Source organism: Enhydra lutris, unplaced genomic scaffold (assembly GCF_002288905.1).
Source record: "Enhydra lutris kenyoni isolate GAN:26980312 unplaced genomic scaffold, ASM228890v2 scaffoldscaffold32, whole genome shotgun sequence".
NCBI lineage: Eukaryota > Metazoa > Chordata > Mammalia > Carnivora > Mustelidae > Enhydra > Enhydra lutris.
In genome coordinates, this window is record NW_019154116.1 from 6,072,085 (window position 1) to 6,091,439 (window position 19,355).

The 19,355-nt window shown below is 44.9% G+C and overlaps 1 protein-coding gene across 4 annotated transcripts in view; it reads left to right on the forward strand.

Moving 5' to 3' along the window:
• Positions 1 to 19,061, forward strand: part of LOC111153446 (5-methyltetrahydrofolate-homocysteine methyltransferase reductase) — a 31,002-nt gene extending 11,941 nt beyond the window's left edge. For 2 of the 4 annotated variants that reach the window (XM_022512466.1, XM_022512469.1), the window contains 11 exons: positions 1,691 to 1,813; positions 3,600 to 3,753; positions 4,604 to 4,692; positions 7,039 to 7,219; positions 9,512 to 9,554; positions 10,155 to 10,341; positions 13,474 to 13,592; positions 14,604 to 14,696; positions 14,810 to 14,992; positions 17,835 to 17,954; positions 18,425 to 19,061. In XM_022512466.1, the coding sequence (XP_022368174.1) occupies positions 1,691 to 1,813; positions 3,600 to 3,753; positions 4,604 to 4,692; positions 7,039 to 7,219; positions 9,512 to 9,554; positions 10,155 to 10,341; positions 13,474 to 13,592; positions 14,604 to 14,696; positions 14,810 to 14,992; positions 17,835 to 17,954; positions 18,425 to 18,482 (1,350 nt within the window). In that variant the 3' untranslated portion in view covers positions 18,483 to 19,061. Of the gene's footprint in view, positions 1 to 1,690; positions 1,814 to 3,599; positions 3,754 to 4,603; positions 4,693 to 7,038; positions 7,220 to 9,511; positions 9,555 to 10,154; positions 10,342 to 12,356; positions 12,436 to 13,473; positions 13,593 to 14,603; positions 14,697 to 14,809; positions 14,993 to 17,834 lie in introns of those variants that run through there. The other 2 variants (XM_022512468.1, XM_022512470.1) reach the window with 2 other exon arrangements.
• The last annotated feature ends 294 nt before the right edge of the window (positions 19,062 to 19,355 follow it).

Below are 19,355 nucleotides of genomic sequence, written 5' to 3' on the forward strand. Positions count from 1 at the left end.
GAATGCAAGGAGGACATTCTTGCTCTTCATAGGAAGTAGTCACTTGTGCAGGCTCAGCAGGTTCAAGGAAATCTAGGGATTCAAGATTTTTAACCCACATGTCCCTCTCCCAGCTGCCACAGGTCGTTCTTTGCCTGTCCGAGTCAGGCCTTAGCATTCTAGCAGGCAAGAGATGAGCAGTTTCTTTGTGTGCTACAGAGCTGTCCTCTGGCTTTCACACTTAGTGCTTAATTGTTAGTTAATTTTTCTCAGTTTTTTTGCGTTTTTTCCAGAGGTATCATGGAAGGCTGGCAATGCCCACAATTCTGCAGGCCTTATCAGTGCCATTTCCCCATAGATCTCAAGCACCAGCTACTGTGTACACTCTAATGCCTTCCCTCTTATGGTGTATCATCCCACTTAGCTCTTGCACTGTCGTCGCCTTGTGCTCCCTCTCTCCCAACCGTCACCAGTGTCGTGTGCTCATTGTCAGCCAGGTGGGTGACACAGCTCCAGATTCCCATGTAGCACCTTCCTCGAAACCGCGCTAGCACCAGCTGTCACCGACTGGCTTCCTTTGAATCGAACTGCATGATTATTTCTTAGGTTATCCCTTTGGGATCCTCACCTTGGGGAATGGAGAGGACAGAAGTAGGAGTGGGCACAGTAAGAAGTGCACTGTGATGTGTCCCAGCAAAGGCCCCGGCTAGCCTCAACAGGGTTCTCCAGAGCTGGGATGGCCCTTCAGCATTGTCCTGAGTTGGGGCAAAGGGCTGGGCCTTTATAGTCCTCGATGAGCCATTGGATATGGGCTGCCTCTGAAAGGAGGTGTGACCTGGGAATGCTGAGGTCACTCTCTGAGATGACTCTGAGCTAGTGAGGGCCATCTGCTGACAACGTTACCAGCAGCCTTGCTGAGGTCGGTCTTAGGTGGCATCTCCCAGTGCCCCATATGTCATGACTGTCAGGCCCTGAGTTTGATCGTTTTTCTAGTTTTTCCGCATAGCCATTTATCCAGTATTAACTGATGAGCATTTTGTATGTTTCTGTCTTCAACAGAACTTAGAAACATCAAGTTAGAAAAGAAGTAGACGTAGTGCAACGAATTGGGTTTCTTTGCGGTTTTCCAAGACCTATGCTATCTAATATAAAAGCTACTAGCCATGTGTGACCACTCGATTTCAAATAAATGAAAATAAAACTAGGAATTCAGGGGTTTAGGCACATCTGGCTAGTGGCTCCTGTACTGACTGATGTAGGTGTGGAACATACCCGCGCCAGGGCCCGCCACTCTGCAGGTTCTTGTGAACCTCTCTTCAGGCGTCTTCTAGCCCTAAATATGTCCTTCCTTTTAGAATCTCCTTCCTGAAATTGTGCATGCATATGGTCTCCTTTTGCATGGTTTATTTTGGAATACTCTTGGACCTTCACAGGAAAATGTTGGTATCTGTTATTTTCAATATATATTTTCCAGAAATTTAGTCAAGGAGTTTAAGTCAAATGATAGTCAAGGAGTTTAAGATACGGATGAGCTATCTCTTCTGAAAGATTGAGAGGCCTATGTCTGTAGCCATCTGCCTTAGATAAGAATACTTAAATATCTAGGACGTTTTATAAAATCCTATTGATCTTACCTGGTCACTAAGTGAAGCAATGGCAAGTAAAATGGAAAATTGCATTTAGTAATATTTTATCACATTTGTTTCTCAAGGAGGAAAGCCAAGCATCTGTGACTTCAGTGGATCCAATTTTTCAAGTTCCAATTTCAAAGGCAGTTCAACTGACTACAAATGATGCCATAAAAACCACTCTTCTGGTGGAATTGGACATTTCGGTAAGTTACAGAATTTATCTCTCAGCGCTGTTGTCAGGAAGCACAGAGACGTGCGTGCTGTCGTAGTCCATACACTCGGGAGGGAGGAGCGCCTCTACAGGACCTCTGGCCTCCGTACTCTTGACCCCTCATTTTTCCTCCCCACCTCACACCCATTTTTTTCACTTCAGGAAGGGGCTTAACGTGAGGAGTGACCCTGCAGGTGACTCAGTTTGAAAGAACAGCGTTGTTCCCTTACCCAGTAAGCCGCGGAAGAGTAATGGAGTCAGAGCAACATTTTCGGTGTGAGAGGAGTCCTGAGAAAGGCCCCTGCTCACCTGAGGTCAGCCAGTAGTTGGAAGTAGAGCTCAGGCCAGACAGGCCTACAGTGCTTCATTTTTCACAGTGGTGGTCTCATTCCTTTGAGACTCTGGAAGAAGTCATGGCCCGCTCCCCACCCCCCAGGAAAATAGTTCCATAGAAACATTTTTCATGAAGCTTTGGAGGCTCACGTGCTGCCTCTCACCTCCGTCCACAAGCCCACCCCTGCCCCAAACCACTGGCCTTGGTTAAGAAGCCACCTGCTCATCCTGTAATCTCGGTAAAGCTTGAGTTACGTCTTCGGAGTCACTCAGCTGTGTGTTTCGATAGAGGTCCTGGGAAGAGGGTTGTGCTTGCAGGAAAGGGTGTGTCAGGGCTGTGCGTGTAGATTTCAGTGAACCCCTCATGGGGAACAAATGACAGGCATCAAGACCAGGTGGTTTTGCTTACATACTGTTGAGTAGTTCCACATTCCACATTTTAATATCCATATTGTTAAATATTCTTTGTCCACCAAAGCATTTGTTTTTTTATTCTGTTCTATACTTTTGTCATAAAGTGGTGAGGGTTGGCCAGTAGGTGGGGTCAGGCTGTGCCCTTCACAGGCCAGGGCTGGGAGCACGTGTGGTCAGAGGCTCTCTCCTCTGGAGACTCTGGAGGCTCAGTCCTCCATAAATAGCCGTGTGGTGGAGGGTGGCTCGTCCAGCCCTCGTTCATGCACGTGCCCAGCCAGGTGCTGTAGTGTCCTGTGCGCAGTAAGGAAAACTAGTGTCATCTCCGACCCGTCTTCTTTCCCTAAAGAAAGGAAATTGAGTACCAATGCGGACAGCCCTAAATGGTTTCTCTCCCTCATCATGGATGTTTTTATAAGAGGGGTTTTTACATTGGTAAAACATTACTTACTGAGACACCTTAAATGAGAAAGCTTTTAACTAACATTGTAAAAAATACTGAAATGATTTAAAGCAAAACACTGGATAACTGGAATTTTTTCTTTAAAGTAACTCTTTGGGTGCCTGGCTAGCATGTGACTCTTGACCTTGGGGTTATGAGTTTGAGGCCCATAATGTGTGTAGAAATTACTTAAAATTAAAAAAAAATAATTTGTAATGAAAATAGATTCAGGGGCACCTGGGTGGCTCAGTTGTTAGGTGTCTGCCTTCAGCTTGGGTCACGATCCCAGAGTCCTGGGATCGAGCCCCACATTGGGCTCCCTGTTTGGTGGGAAGCCTGCTTCTCCTTCTTCCACTCCCCCTGCTTGTGTTCCCTCTCTCACTGTGTCGCTGTCAAGTAAATAAAATCTTAAAAAAAAAAAATAGATTTGTTCAGTTGGGCTTATTTGTTTTTTACAGTTAGAATCATTTTGTTTCTAATTCATATTTTTAAAGGATCATATAATAAAAGACATGCTTTTGTTACCCCACAACTAAAACTCTTTAACTCTTGGACTTTTTTTTTTTCCTCTTTCATGTTGGTTGTTTTCTAGAAAACAGATTTTTCCTATCAGCCTGGAGATGCCTTCAATGTGATCTGTCCCAACAGTGATTCTGAGGTACAAAACCTTCTCCAAAGACTGCAGCTCACGGACAGAAGAGAACACTGTGTCCACTTGAAAATTAAGGAAGACACAAAAAAGAAAGGTACACCCCTGATCTCTTCTTAGAATGTCATTGGGCTAATGGTGACAAGTCTAAGGACCCCCTCCCCAGCCCTTTTGTGATGGCTGCACAGGTGGTCCGAGGTTGGCCACGGGTTGGTGGGCAGAATCCCAGCACCCTCTCTGGTTTGTGGGTTTCTTAACTTTCACATCAGGTACACTGAATGAGAGGATGGTGGATTTTATGCTTATTTGGACACTACTGGACAGTAAAAATGTCCAGTAAGAATGCTGGACACTGTGCATCCAGAATGTAGCTGTAGTCTTGGAGAAGCCGTTGGATTCCTTGGGCTCATTTGTTAGTTTGCTTTTTGAGTTAGCATTATTTTGTTTCTGAGTTATACAAGAGTAGTCCTAAAATAAACGTTTAATATATGAACCTTTTTTAAAGTTTTTTTAATCATGTGTATTTATTTGCTTAGAATCTTGAACTAGAGTTCCATCAGTTTGAAATCCTTTTTGAGAATAATACGCAGTGTTAGTGGACAAGTGCCATCTTTTGGCTTTTTGTTCCTTGGCTTTGGATAATTACCCTCTTGTTTGGTATACTTTGATTAGGTATCTTTATGAAACACACCAAAGATTTATCTTTGGTAGATTTAGGATGAGGCTAATAATGCTATTGAATTTATGATTCTTTTATTATTTTTTTTTTGTGTTTCTCCCACCCTGCATTCATTTTGAAAATTTTTTTGACTCCGCAAACATGGCTGCAAATCATGTTTACCTTGCTAGCACTGTAATGTGTACAGTTATTTGGTTTTTTAAGAAAGCAGAGATGTTTTGTTCTTTACTTTCTGTGTCACGGACTCTCTTCCTGTCTGTCTGAAAAGGAGCAGCCTTACCCCCGCATGTACCTGACGGACGTTCTCTCCAGTTCATTCTGACTTGGTGCCTTGAAATACGAGCAGTTCCTAAAAAGGTACTTTTCTTTGGGTAACTATTTAAAAGTGTACGAGCACTGTGTAGGATTTATTAAATCTGATATTTGCCCTTTGAAGGCTTCAAAAATAAGGCTTTCGTACCATGTTTTCAAAAATGGATCCTAAAGGTACATTGTATTTTTGCAGTTGTCATAGATATTTTTGTGTTGCACTTGTATTGAAATTTTGTTTTCTATTGAAAAAAGGTTTTTAAAGTAGCGCTTTTTCTTATTTTTACTGCATATCCACTTGATGTGCTACGTTAATCAGTGATTCAGGTGACCCCACATGACCTTGTGTCAAGCAGCTGCCCTTCACCCTGACCCTTTCTGTGGCTGATGACAGGAAGCTCACGAGAGTTCAGGCTTTCCCCAACTTGTCACCCGTTTAATGTGTGAAAGCACATAATTCTTTACTGTTAAGTACGTAATTCTTTGTGTGTGAAAGTACGTAATTCTTTACTGTTAAGTCAGAATTCATCAGGAAACATGAAAGGTTCTGGGAGATTCGATTGATGTTTGGATGAACGTGGAGAGAATGAGGCACTAGATGTCAGTAGGGTTCCGGGAGCGGGCTTTTAAAATGTGCTCCTATCTGAGCCTGTCCCTCATGTGGGTATGAATGGGGAGACCTCCCAGCTGTGCTTTGCCAAATTCGTATTGCCAGTGCCCATAAATAGTGCTGTTATCAGGCTGCCCTCCACAAGGCCTTTTTTATGCTCTATCTTATGAATGTGCTTTGCATGCAGTCTTTGGGAAGCAAACTCCTTTAGAGAGAGGCTCAGACCTAGATAGGATTTGAATAAATGTGGTAGTCACTGTGATGAGAACTTCTTGAATAAATACAGTCAGTTTCACAATTTTAGTTCAGCTTTACCTGTCATAAAGCATTGCAGGTAAACATGTTTTTCTTACTATAAAAGTAATGCACTGATAAAAATTCTGGACCCAGAATTAAGTAACTTTGGAAACAGAAGTCCTTTATAATCAAATCCTCAGGCTTAATGCTTGAATTTTGTTTTGCTAAGAAAAAAACGAGATCTTCTAGTATGTACGCTGTTCTGTCACGTCTTCTTTACCCAAATAGAACTTGGGAGTTTGTATACCCCAGCACGGAGAAGGTCTCTTACCAGAGGTCCGCGCAGAGACACGGGTGCACATTCATCCCACGTGGTTTCCCAAGGTTGTTCCGCGTTTGGCTCTGAGCCCGGCATTTTGAAGAAGGCATGCGATGTGCTGTTCTCAGGGTAGTTTCGGCAGGGCTTCTGAGCGGGGCCATGGGGACCTGCGGCCCTGACAAGGAGTGATCCCTGGTGAGGGAGTCCAGGACACAAAGGTGCTTGAGCCATGGAATAAAAAGTCCCTGTTAGCATTTCACTTAGCATTTGATGTAGATTGTGTGCTTAATTGCTTTGTTCTTAACCCTTGAGTGGTCAGAGCTATATGTGTCGTATTTGGACTATGTTGAAACCAGAAGTCGTTATTAGCAAGTTTGGTCTTTCGTCCAAGAGTTTGGACTTGGCTCTGTCTTTGGCGCTTGGGATTCCAGAAGTTATTGCTTTGCTTTCTTCGTTTATATTCTCGTCCTCTTTCTCTAGTGAGTCTGAGATGACTAAGAGTCCGTGTGCAGGAGGCTTCTAGAGGTTCTGGCCCTGCTGGTCTTTTCAGCCTTCGTCCCATGTCTGCATTGCCTGGGGCCCACATGGAACTGCGTGTGGCCCTGGGGGGCGAGCCTTTGCCTGCCTCCTGCGCGTTCCCGCAGCGGGGCCTTTGGCTTATTCCTGCTTCACACTTTCTTCTGTGGGCAGCCCTCAGCCCACGCTTGCGCTCTGGTGCACCTTCGGCTTCAGAAGCCCCTGACCTCCTGGGTGTGCCCCTGTTGGGGTAGTTGGCCTCTTGCACGCTGTCCCTGGCCCGTGAGCCCTTGTCAGCAAAGGAGCTGTCATGCCCACTGCCTGTTGTATAAAGAGCACTTAGCAGTTGTCAGATGAACGCAGAAGTCTGGCTTGTAATCATCCGCTGAGAGAAGAACAAGCATTTTGTCTTGAGTTAAAGCTCATCACTGTCACTGAGATATCGGACACGTAATTTGAGATCATACTTGGGACTGATGAGGTTGGTTTAGGAAACAGAAAAGGTGGCTAAAAGGAGAACATAGAAGGTGATTTTTCTTAACAGGCTGACATTAAAGCAAATAAGTTAAATTCTCTTTTCTTGATCGAACTCCAAAGGGCGCTGTCACTTTTTCTTGGGTCACTGCGCACATCCCCAGCTCGATCCCAACCAGATTCTAGCAGCCTGACCACACGAGGTACTTTCAGTCTGCTCCCTTTGTCTTGGCCGCAGGCGTTGTTACGAGCCCTCGTGGACCACACCAGTGACTTGCGGGAGAAGCGAAGGCTGCAGGAGCTGTGCAGCCGGGAGGGCGCGGCCCATTACAACCGTTTCGTGCGGGACGAGCGCGCCAGCTTGTTAGACCTCCTCCTCGCTTTCCCGTCCTGCCGGCCGCCGCTCCGTCTCCTGCTCGGTGAGTGCCACTCTGCGAGCCCCTGCGCCGGTGGGCCTTCTGGTGCACAGCCCTCTGCTTGTCGGCCTCCCTCCACGGGCTGTCTGGCACGTGGGGACATGTCTCACTGAGGAAACATCACAGTGTGTTCAGGGCCTCCTGCGAGTGGGAAGGAATCCCTCTGCCAAGATGGCCTGGCTCCTATTTCTTCCTTCTGCCATCGTCACCAGCCCTTGCTCTCTCACGATAGCCAGCCCTAATTCTCTTTCCTGGGGTCAGCGTGCGGCATCCTCTCTACTCAGTTAGCTGGTTTTCAGAAAGTTGTTGTTGTTGGTTTTTTTTTTTTTTTTTTTTTAGTCCAATGTAACCTAAAAATGAGTTTCCCAATGAAAAAAAAAAGACTTTTTTTTTTTCAAAGCTGACGAAGATTAGATGTAATTGACAGAGGTGAATGCAGTGTGCTGTCTGTGTGGAAGACAGAAAGGCCGCATCTGGCCAAGTCCATCTCTGGGTTTGGTGAGGGCAGCGGGGACCCCCCCCCCCACCCCCGCCATGCCAGGGCAAGTGGCCTTGTTCAGAGTGCTCCAGGCTTGAAGCCGGGGCAAGACCTGTCACCCAATGCTCATATGTAAGGTGATTCTGGTTTTTGTCCTCACTGGCTCCTGGGGTCTTCATGCCCACAGAAGAGAGAAGATCTGCCTGAGGCACTGGGGTCAGCAGAGGGGGTTACCAAGGCAGCCTTGCTAGGGATCGGGGACATTTACGACTGTGAGAACTGGACAGGATTCTTAAACCTTGAGTACTTCTTGCGCTGGTAATTCTCTCCTCTCCTCTCTCTTTTCCTGTAGGGATAAGTAATAAAGTCTCCAAAATTTGAATTTATCTTCGGTGATAGGAAAATGTGTATTGTGCTTTTCACTCTTAGGCTCCAGGATCCCCCGATGTCCAGTACAGTTCAGGGTGCTCTCCTTTATTAAGTCAGATCCTGCTTTCTCTCCCTTTTATTATTCCTTTTCCCCCTCAAAATGGCAACGTTACTAAATGATGTGGCTCTTCCCACTTGCCTGTATTCAAACACACACTCCTCCCCTTCTCCATTCAGAATGAATGCAGGGGTCGGGAGAATAATCAGAACAGATGTGGGGAAGTTTTTAGAATTCTTGTAAAGCTGTCCTGCATATGACAGTGTTTCAGTTCTTTGTGTGGATTTGCTGTCGGTTTTTTTTTTTAAGCTTGTATATAGCATTTATTATGTAGTTCTATAAAAAACTGATAAAAGCATTGAGACTTAAAGAAATTGAATTTCCACTTCTTTAAGTAAACATACCTAGAGCTTAGTATTATGTTGAGCTCTCTATTAAGCTTATTCTTTTATTTATTAAATTTTAGAAAGGTCTTTCTGAATCTTTGCCAGATAACTATTGAAAATATAGGCTTGAACAGAAAAAAATTTCAGAGTTTGTGGGCAGTTAAGTATTCAAAGATTGAGTCTTTGACCTGCTTTTACTTATTTATTTATTAAAAGATTTTATTTATTTATTTGACAGAGAGACAGTGAGAGAGGGAGCACAAGTAGGGGAGGCAGGAGAGGGAGAAGCAGGCTTCCTGCTGAGCAGGGAGACCGATGATGTGGGGCTCGATCCCAGGACTGTGGGTTCATGACCCAAGCCGAAGGCAGGTGCTTAACCAACTGAGCCACCCAGGCACCCCTTTGTCCTGCTTTTAAAAGAGCTCCAATGTATCAGAAACCACTGGGGCCTGGGTAACTTAAAGGTTTTATCACTATGCTCTCATTTTGTTGTTATAGAAATATAAGAAGGAAAAATATTTCCTTTTTTTATTAAGAAGGAAAGATACTTTAAGCTTAGGTATTTCCCTTTTCCCATAATCCTTAAAATAGTGATCTTTAACCTTTTGGGGGGTCATGATCTTATTTCAAATATGAAAATTCTGGACACTTCTGCAGAAAACTGTGTACACACAGAAAATTTAATGGGTTTCTTGATTCTGAAACCCATTCGTGGATGCTTTTATTATCCTTCGGCTTAAGAAACCAGCCTTTAGAATGACACTGATTTTAGGTAAAGAAATGCAATATGTCTGGTTTTTAACGTGAGGAATTGGAAAAAAATAATCAGTAGAGACTTAGGCACAGTGAATTTATACTTGCTCTAAAATATGATTTAAATTAAAATGTTATTTTGGGTGTTCTAAATAAGAAAAATCCAACTCAGGCTTGAATTTTTACAAATCCTTACATATAATTCTCAGTGGCAGTGAATTAATTGCTTGTGTGTTTTTTTTTCCCCCCAGAACATCTTCCTAAGCTCCAGCCCAGACCGTATTCATGCGTGAGGTACTGATGTTTATTAACATACAACATCTTAAAAAAAAAAAAAAAATAAATAAATAAATAAAGCATCTTTCTCCCAAAATGTTGTGGATCTCTGGCTTCCAAATCCTTATTACCCAGTGAAAACGTACCTGATTTGTGGACAACAGCAGGCATGGTAAGGAATGGAGGAGGCGGGTGTTGGGACTCCCGTCCTGTGGGCGTGCAGAGAATGCAGAGTCTCCAGCAGCACAACCACATTGTGGTCCACAGCCACGTTTCCCCAGTTAGGCTGCGAGTGCCCCGCTCCTCTACCTGCTGCCTTTATGGCCGTGCCAGGCCATCTCCACTGGGCAGCAGAGGCGGGTGGTGGGGAGATGAAAAGTTGTATCAATCTTACGGAGTCTTAAAGCAAACAGGTCGTTGGAAACTTTTCTGAATATCACAAAACGGGGGGCAGGAGAGGAGGAGCTTTTAAGTAGCAACAGAGCTCTTTCCCCTGAAAAGTAGATGGTAGAGGACAGCCCACAGGAAAAATCCTTCAGTTTAGGAAAAAAGGCTGCATCTGGCCTGTATGCATTAGTCCTGATACAGAGTTTAAAACTGACCTGTGTGTCTCTGCAGCTCAAACCTGTCGCACCCAGGGAAGCTTCGTTTCATTTTCAACATTGTGGAGTTTCTGTCTAACACCACAAAGGAGGTTCTGCGGAAGGGCGTGTGCACAGGCTGGCTGGCCGCGGTGGTCGCATCAGTTCTTCGTCCAGACATGCGAGTGTCCCGTGCTGAAGGCGGGAAAGCCCCGGCTCCAGAGGTACTGAGAGTGCACGGTTTGGGCGTTACTAGAACTATGCTGTTTGCCTAGTTAGGAAGAACGATGTGGTCTCCCCTGTGTTGCCCGTTACCATCAAGTTTATTCAAAGGAAAATGTTTGTCCTACTTGAATTTTAAAATCTCTGTTGGAAAGTCAGGAAAACGTTACTTTTTTCATTTACTATTATTTTTTAAATTTTTTAAAAGATTTTATTTATTACTTATTTGACAGACAGAGATCACAGGCAGAGAGGCAGGCAGAGAGAGAGGGGGAAGCAGGCTCCCTGCTGAGCAGAGAGCCCGGTGTGGGGCTCGATCCCAGAACCCTAAGATCATGACCTGAGCCGAAGGCAGAGGCTTAACCCACTGAGCCACCCAGGCGCCCCATTCATTTACTATTAAAATCCGTGTATTTCTCGAACATATAAAGTGTGAATTTTCCATAATACTCTTTTCTCCTTCCTCGTCATATTCATAGAAAAGACGGTCTTTTTGGCTAATGAATGCTCTTGGAAGACGGAGCACAGGAAAAGAGCCAAGTGAAGACTGAAGGCCGGGGTTGAGAGACAGCCTCGTCTTCTGTGTAGACCATACCGTGTCCCAGATGAACCCTTACTTGGCAGTCCGTTTACAACCAGAGTAACTTTGTCCTTCAGCTTGGGGTAGTAGGATTTTTGCCCTGTTTCTTCCCTTTTTGTCATAGTATGGTGTAGAATCCAAATTAGCGCTCTTCGTGTGAAGGCATAATGAGGGGGAGGCACTTTTGAAACACGTAGGAGATGCATCCTCCTTGATAATTATCGAGTGAGTGAGTGAGTGAGTGAGTGACCAAACCGTGGACACATTTACATGCGGACTTAGTGCCATCCTTCATGCTTTGATACAGTACTTGGCAAATCTCACTCAGGACCACAGCATAAGGAACAATTTAAAGTCCCTTCTTGCCCTTAAGGATGGTTGAAATGAAACAAAACCTTTCAGGTTTTATCATGAAGTCGTCTTTTTCTGTGGTATTGAAAAAAATGAACATGTCGTTTGTAGCATTATCTTAGGACTGATTTGGTTGCTGTAAGTTATTGGAGTTGAAAAGTTCATGCCCTAAGGGGAAAGTAAGACTTCAGTATACACTTGAGAGGGCTCATGGGAAGCTGCTGCTTGAAATTGCCCTTTTCCGTGATATTTTCCCATAATGCATCAACAAAATATTAAGAACTTGAGACACTGTTCCTTTTTTGAAAAGAAATATTATGGTATGGATATAAAAGTATTATGTCATTTTATGATCCTATAAAAATGGATGCTCTCCAGAAAGTTCAAGAAATAGATATATCCATAACCTATCCCAAACACCCAGCATGGGTGCTGTCCATGCATTCATTCTTTCCTTCCTTCTGCCTTTTTCTCTTTTCTCCATTTTAACAGATCTTCATTATAGACTGCCTACTATTCAGGCATTGGAGGTCTGGGAATAAGGATACAATTTAAATTGGCGCTTACTGCCGTGCGTATTTTATAGGAAGTGTGGAGAATGTTCACATTCACATGACCCACCCACACTCTCCTCCAGCTGGTGGATGTTGACGGATACCCCGTCCTTGGGAGGCACAGGGTGCCCCGCCCATGACGTGCGGTCTGGCTGTGGCCCCTCTGGGCGGGAGGCCGCGCGCCTGCTGGTGGGGCTTGTTTCTCCTCTTTGACGGAAGGATGGGAGGATGCAGGTCAGGGATGCCCCTGGGGCTTGGCTGCAAGGGGGGGGGTACCTGGGCTACAGAGCTGTAGCCTACCTGTGGCCTTTAAGGCGAGCCAGGCAGTAGTGTTTGCTGTTGTCAACCATTTGAGGTGACTGCGGCGAGAGTGGGCCAATCCTGGTCTCCTTACAGTCCCTAGAACGCAGGCGGTGTGCTCTCACTGCACGCTGCGGTCCGACCAGGGTCTCCTGCTCTGGTTTGCTTCATGGATCTTATTACCAGTCATTTTATAGATAAATGTTTGATTATTGTCTCTTCCTCCCAATAGAATGTAAGTCCACGAGGACAGGATTCTGTTCTTTGTCCGTCTGTAGTGCGTGTCGTACTGAGTACCATCCGTGAGACTGGTAAGTGGGTGCGTCAAGTGAGACTCGTGTGAGACGAATGACAGTCTCATTGCAGAATGCCAGGACTCATCTCCCATCGCTCTGCCAGTTCTTTCCTGTCTGTCCTGTCAAAATTCAAAAGGTTTTCTTTACGTTAAAGGTTAAAATGTGCGCCATTACACCCAGAACAGATTCCTGTGACTTGGTGTAACTCACTCATATGGCGAAGTGACACGGGAACTGAAATATATTTAGATGGATTCCTCATACGTATCCCTAGCACATGGTTTAGGAGAAAAATCTTTTGAAATTTTAGCGAAAAGATTGATTGTCTTTATCTGTGCATGCTGCTTATTCCTCTGGTTTTGCACGAACATGTAACATTGAACTTAGATTAACAAACATAACACAGTCCTTCAGTGTCTTTGGAGCGACCCCCTCAGTTTTCCTTCAGGTGCCAGTTTGCCCTTGAAGCGCTCACTCCATCTGGATGCTCGTCTTCGTTGACCCTTTATGTGCAAACACAGAATCCTAACCGCGGTTTGCCGTGCACTTCTCCATAGTGCAGACGGTGGGTTGCCTACTAGAAGGTGTGTGTTTCTCATGGGCCTAGGAAAAGGATTTGTATCAGTGTTCTCCCTTAGAAATACGCTTGTGATTTTTAAAGCACTTTTGATTTTGATGGAAAAGAAAAATTTGCGGGGCACCTGGGTGGCTCAGTGGGTTAAGCCTCTGCTTTTGGCTCAGGTCATGATCTCAGAGTCCTGGGATTGAGCCCTACATCGGGCTCTCTGCTCAGCAGGGAGCCTGCTTCCTCCTCTCTTTCTCTCTGCCTGCCTCTCTGCCTACTTGTGATCTCTGTCTGTCAAATAAATAAATAAATAAATCTTAAGAAAAGAAAAATTTGCAAGACAGATTTTGTTTTTCTCTGTAATGACAAATGTGTTCATGGTTTCAGTAAGATTTAATGCTGCTGTTTTCTTTAGCAAAGATCATCTTGGTTATATGCTTTTGCCTAGGTTTTCTTTCAGACTTATGAGCATTGGTTTAACATTCCAGATATCCATCTCTCCTCGAACAACCAATTTTTTCCACTTACCGAGTGACCCCTCTGCCCCCATCATAATGGTGGGTCCGGGAACTGGCGTAGCGCCCTTCATTGGTTTCCTGCTACACAGGTATGTGCTTTCTTTGACTGCTGAGAAAATGTATCCCTTGTGACCCTCAGTGGAAATATGGTAGACTTTTTGTCTCTTTAGTGATTTTCTTTAAATATCAGAGTTCAGTTGTGAAGTTTTTATTTTAAAAAATTACTATCAAATGTGTGATAGCATAGCATAATTTGTCACCATGGGAAAAGTAAGCGTGATGTCTTCCAGAGGTTTTGTTTTGTATTAGAACTTCCTTTTTTACTGTAGCACTTTTTTTCCCCCCAGCTGCTCTGTAGTTTATAACGTATGTAGTTGGGGACAAATTTCAGGCACACCTTTTTGCTGTGATGATGCACAGGCTGTTCCTTGACTAGATAAAATTGCTACTAACAGATCCAATTACACCAGAAGTTTCTAAGTTAAACCCAAACATTAGTAATTTTCAGCCGATTGCTATTATAGAACTATATGACGTAAAAGAAATTGTGCTTCTCTCCCTGTTTGTGAGATAATGAACAATTCTTCATGTGCTGGTCCACAGATAGTGGTGTAATATCCTTTGGACAAGGTCTTTTTGTTGTTTTTATCCTTAGTTTTTTCTTTTAAGGAAGCAGAGAATAATGGCAGACATACTCAGCGAGTCTCCTCGCTGTGTCATTCCTGAACCCGTTCACGGCAAATCATTCTACCTTTTAAAACCCTGGGCCACTTTCTCTTACGTTGATTGAGAGTTAATTCCATTCACAAAGTTTCTATTAATTTTTAATGTAGAAATTAGTGTAGGTTTCACACTGGGATATTTTGAATTATCCTTATAGATGTCGTACAGAGCTTGTAGGTGTCCGTAGCCAACAGATGCGCGTGCTTGTCGGCGTGTCTGCTGGGGCGCTTGGAGCCCTGTGGGCAGGACGACGTTACCTCAGTGGCTAAACTCACAGTGACGGTGAATCCTGTCTGGATTGGTTGGTGACGTTTCTGACCAAATAGATGGGTTTTACATATTCTTTCTATCCTATCTCTGCTTTCTTTTCCACGTAGAGAGAAACTCCAAGAACAACATCCAGATGGGCACTTCGGAGCAATGTGGTTGTTTTTTGGCTGCCGACACAAAGATAGGGATTATTTGTTCAGGTACTGTGTGATTCTGGTACTGGAGGACTCAGCAGCGGGCCTGCAGTTCTCATTTCAGACCTTGTAACCGTCAGTGACAACCTTTCAGTGTCCCGTTACATGCTGTGTTTCAGAGAAGAGCTCAGACGTTTCCACCAGCGCGGAGTCCTAACTCACTTGAAGGTTTCCTTCTCAAGAGATGCTCCTGTTGGGGAGGAGGATGCCCCAGTGAAGTACGTGCAGGACAACATCCGGCTTCACAGCGAGCAGGTGGCGAGGCTCCTTCTTCATGAGCGCGGCTGCATTTACGTGTGTGGGTATGTGGCCGTCACCCAGATGCTGGGTGGACTGAATGAACCAGGACCGTTAATAATCTAGACAGGGACGAGAGGTTTGATTCTTAAGTACTGGAATAGAAATACAAGTTCTGAAATGACTTTAATATACATTTCATAGCCAAGACGTTATCGTTATCAGGGAAATAGAAGTGAAATCAGCTCTTGCGTTTCAGAGTACATGGTGCCGTATGGTACATGTTTTAGCCTCCGGAAGTTCTGTTTGGTGTTAAGATGCTAATCATTGAAGTCTCAGGATTGATTTGTTGTATCCAAGAATATGTGATTATGCATTTGACCTGGCTAAGGAAAACTGTGGCTTTGACTCTGAGAATGTGGATCTAAAGATTTTTTTTAAGGCATAATTTGTAATGTCAAAATTGGCAGTAAGTCAGGAATCATTTTTATGTTAAGTTTTATATGCTTTCTGAAGCAAGATCTGTTACAGAAACTCAAAATTGCTCTATTCTCTACAAAGTGTAGATAAAAATAAAAAATAAAAGTTTTAGAAACTTACCAACTTGTATTAATGGAATTTAAAATATATACTGTGTTAATTAAAAAGATCTTTTGAGTAAGAAATAGCTCTTTTTAATTCTGACACATCCCAGGCATTTAAAAACTTATATACATCACCAAGTTAGGTGTGGGTTTTTTTTCTTTCTTTCTTTTATTTTTTCAACATTTTATTTATTTGAGAGAGAGAGAGAGAGCTCACAAGGAGGCAGAGCGGCAGGCAGAGAGAGAGGAGGAAGCAGGCTCCCCACTGAGCCGAGAGCCCGATGTGGGGCTCCATCCCAGGATCCTGAGATCATGACCTGAGCCGAAGGCAGAGGCTTAACCCACTGAGCCACCCAGGTGCCCCCTGTTTTGTTTTTAACTGTGATACCAAAAAAGAAATACTGGTACATGATCTAGAACAGATATAAATATAATAGAAACAGGTTTTATAAAACAGAACTTTTTCTGTTTACTTCTGTGACATAGTGTGATAATTTCTGTTTCATTGTTTTTTTTTGTTTTGTTTTGTTTTTGTTTTTTTGTTTTTTTCTTTTTTTTTTTTAGAGAGAGAGAGAGATCACAAGTAGGCAGAGAGGCAGGCAGAGAGAGAGGGGGAAGCAGGCTCCCCACTGAGCAGAGAGCCGGATGCGGGGCTCGATCCCAGGACCCTGAGATCATGACCTGAGCCGAAGGCAGAGGCTTAACCCACTGAGCCACCCAGGTGCCCCTGTTTCATTGTTTTTTTAAACACTGATTTTACCTCCCAAGTTGACTTTATGACCTGATTTTTGACTCTCAGTTGAGAAACCCTACTTTAGGTTGATAAAGGGCACAGATTCTGGACATTGTGTTGGTTTACATTTTCAGTTAGCTTTTAAAGAAGCGTCTGACCTTCACTTCGTAGAGGATAGAGCTGTCAGTGTTAAGAACAGGCTGGAGTTTTAAAGATTTATTTATTTATTTGAGAGCGAGAGCATAAGCACAAGCGGGGGGAGTGGCAGAGGCAGAGGGAGAAGCAGACCCCCCATCTGAGCAGGGAGCCTGATGCAGGAATTGATAACAGGACTCTGGGATCGAGACCTGAGCCGAAGGCAGAGGTGTAACCGACTGAGCCCCCCCAGGCGCCCCCAGGCTGGAGTTTTAGATGTGCGTCTAACTAGTAGAGGCATAGTCAGTTGTACAAATACACGAATAACTGGTAAATGACAGCTTGGGAATATGTCAAACGTCCCAACACGTTAGCCCAGAAATCGCTTTACAATCCCTGGTGCTTTCATTCTTCCATCTGCACAGCGGAGTTGATAGTGTTCATGGTGGTCAGTGGTGCGGGCTCGGAGTGAGACCCCATGGCACCCTAACACGGACCAGCCCCTTGGAAGGAGTGAATTTGTCCCTGAGTCCAGGGGACACTCCCAAGCAGGGGAGCCTTATGGTCTGATAGTCAAGTAAGAAGACAGACGGGCTGGTAGGTTTGGCCGTTGGTGGCCGCTGGTGCCGGGGGAGCAGCCGTGGGGCTGGCCGCTCCGTCGTAGTGCTTGAGGGGAAGCGTGATGGAGGAAGTCGTGGTGGCCTCTGGAGACCCCTTTTTCAAGAAATGGCACTGTATTGGATAGGACAAGTTCTCTTGCTGACATATTAGTGTCCTGTCCAGTTTTCCTCATTCAACAGCATTCGGTGCCTCCCGAGTGCTCTGGCCCGGTTCAGGTGTTGAGAGATGCAAGGTGCAGTGTGGCCCGCCCCCCACCAGCAGACCGCCCACTCTCTGGTGGGAAAGCATGTGCCATGGCGGGGCTGCAGGGGGACTCGGGGGCTCCTCCGCAGTCCTGTGAACGAATACGCTGAAACCGGTCAGCACTGAGAGCCAGGCCCACAGCTGGAGTGTCAGTGATTGTGTCTGTTGGTGATTGGACGCATGTGTGTGTGCACACGTACGTACATGAAGGCTTGTAGGCGTAAAACCCTGTTGCCCTTGGGAACGCAGTTTCCGCTGTGTGCCCGGGGGATGAAGGGCAGGGATGAGAGTGACTCGAGGAGCCAGGTCCGTGAGGTCCCTCGACACTAACTGAAGACTCAGCTGCTCCTGGAACAGGGATGCCTGTGAGGGGCTTTCAGCTGTGAATGATGGGGTCGGCTTTGCGCATTGGGTTGGTCCCTGGGGAGAGGGCTGACGGATGACAGGCTGGGACACCTGTTGGGACGCTTCCTGGAGAAAAGGAGGGCCAGGGTGGGTGGTGGTGGAGTCAATGGGATTTAGATTTGTGAATTATGGAGGCATCGGTAAAAATTCTTGTTTTCTGAACACAGATGCTGTTCTTTTTTCTAGAGATGCTAAGAATATGGCCAAAGACGTCAATGACACCCTTGTGGAGATAATCAGCAAACAGGCTGGAGTTGAAAAGCTAGAAGCACTGAAAATGTTGGCTACTTTGAAAGAAGAAAAACGGTATCTTCAGGACATTTGGTCATAAAATCAGAAAATAAAGGAAGAGCATGATGCTTTTTTTGGCTGAAAGTAGTAAAAGACTGTTTGGCTGAAACCGACTTTCCATTTTTAAAATTAAAAAAGAAAATTTTGGAGGAGATAGAGTGGGAGCGGCCACCTTCCCGTGACAGCAGCCTCTCGATCGGGTTTTCCCGCAGCGCTGGCTTCAGCCTGGAGGCCGCCTGAGCTGAGGGGCGGCCACCGTGTCCTAGAGAACGTCACAGGTGCCGCCTCCGGGTCACAGGAAGGTGTCTGTCTGCGTGTGATGAGGCTTCCCGGCGTGGACATGGGCACGCGCGCCCATCGCATAGATGGTTACAGCCTGTGAACTTATGTTGCCAGTTTTTAAAATAAGGAAAAAAATAATTTATTTTTCTATGAACTCTCCCGTAAAGAATGCCTATTAATGTATTGAAATTAACTCGGTACAGCGTATCTGATTACTTGTTCATCTGGACAGTCCCGGACGTGCGAGTGACAACGGTGTAAAGCCGTACGTGGTCAGCAGAGACAGCCCGAGTTCGAGTGCGTGTCCCTTCCCGGGCTGCTGGCGACTGATCACCTCCGCTCTCCTGACGCTGAGCAGTGGCGCCGGTCTCCAGGCCCAGCAGCCGTCGGCGCCCACACAACCGTTCTGTTACCTCCTGCGGCATTCAGTCAGTAACATGAGATCCTCCCTGTTACGTGACTGCGGGCTCCCGTAAGTGCTCTGAGCACGTGTGAGGAAGGAGAGGCCCAGCTGTGATGTTCGGTGTCTTAAGTGCCCTTTGACCTAACAATACTTTCAACTTACCATGGATTTATTGGGATGTAACTTCACTATAAGTTAGGGAAGATCTGTATAACTTTATCAAATGGTTGTTTATTACCAAAGCTATATTTCTAATAAAATATTAAGGTAACACCTAGAGATATTTTTAAAATGACTTTAGAAATGTAAAATATATTTTAAAATTCTTTTATGTGATTTATCACAATTGATAATATCACAGTTCTAGAATTTAGGAAATTTGTATCCTGTGTATAGGTGCAAGCCTGTACATATTTTAGTAAAACTATAATCCCTCCTATTCTTCGTCTGTGCTCTTTTTGGCATATTTTTTTAGTTTTTCTACATTAACCCCATGATATCAAATTGTATCCTGGGCTTAAAATGCCTGCTTAAATTAGTATCTTTGTATTTTTCAAAGTTCCTACCATTCTGAATATTTACTCCCTCCAAATTCCTACGTTCCAGTCCTAACCTCCATTACGAAGACCTTAAGAGGTGGGGCCTCTGGGAGGTGCTTAGGTCATGAGGGGGGAGCCCTCCAGCTTGGGATCTGTGCCCTGATGGGAGGCCCCCCAGAGCTCGGGCTCCTT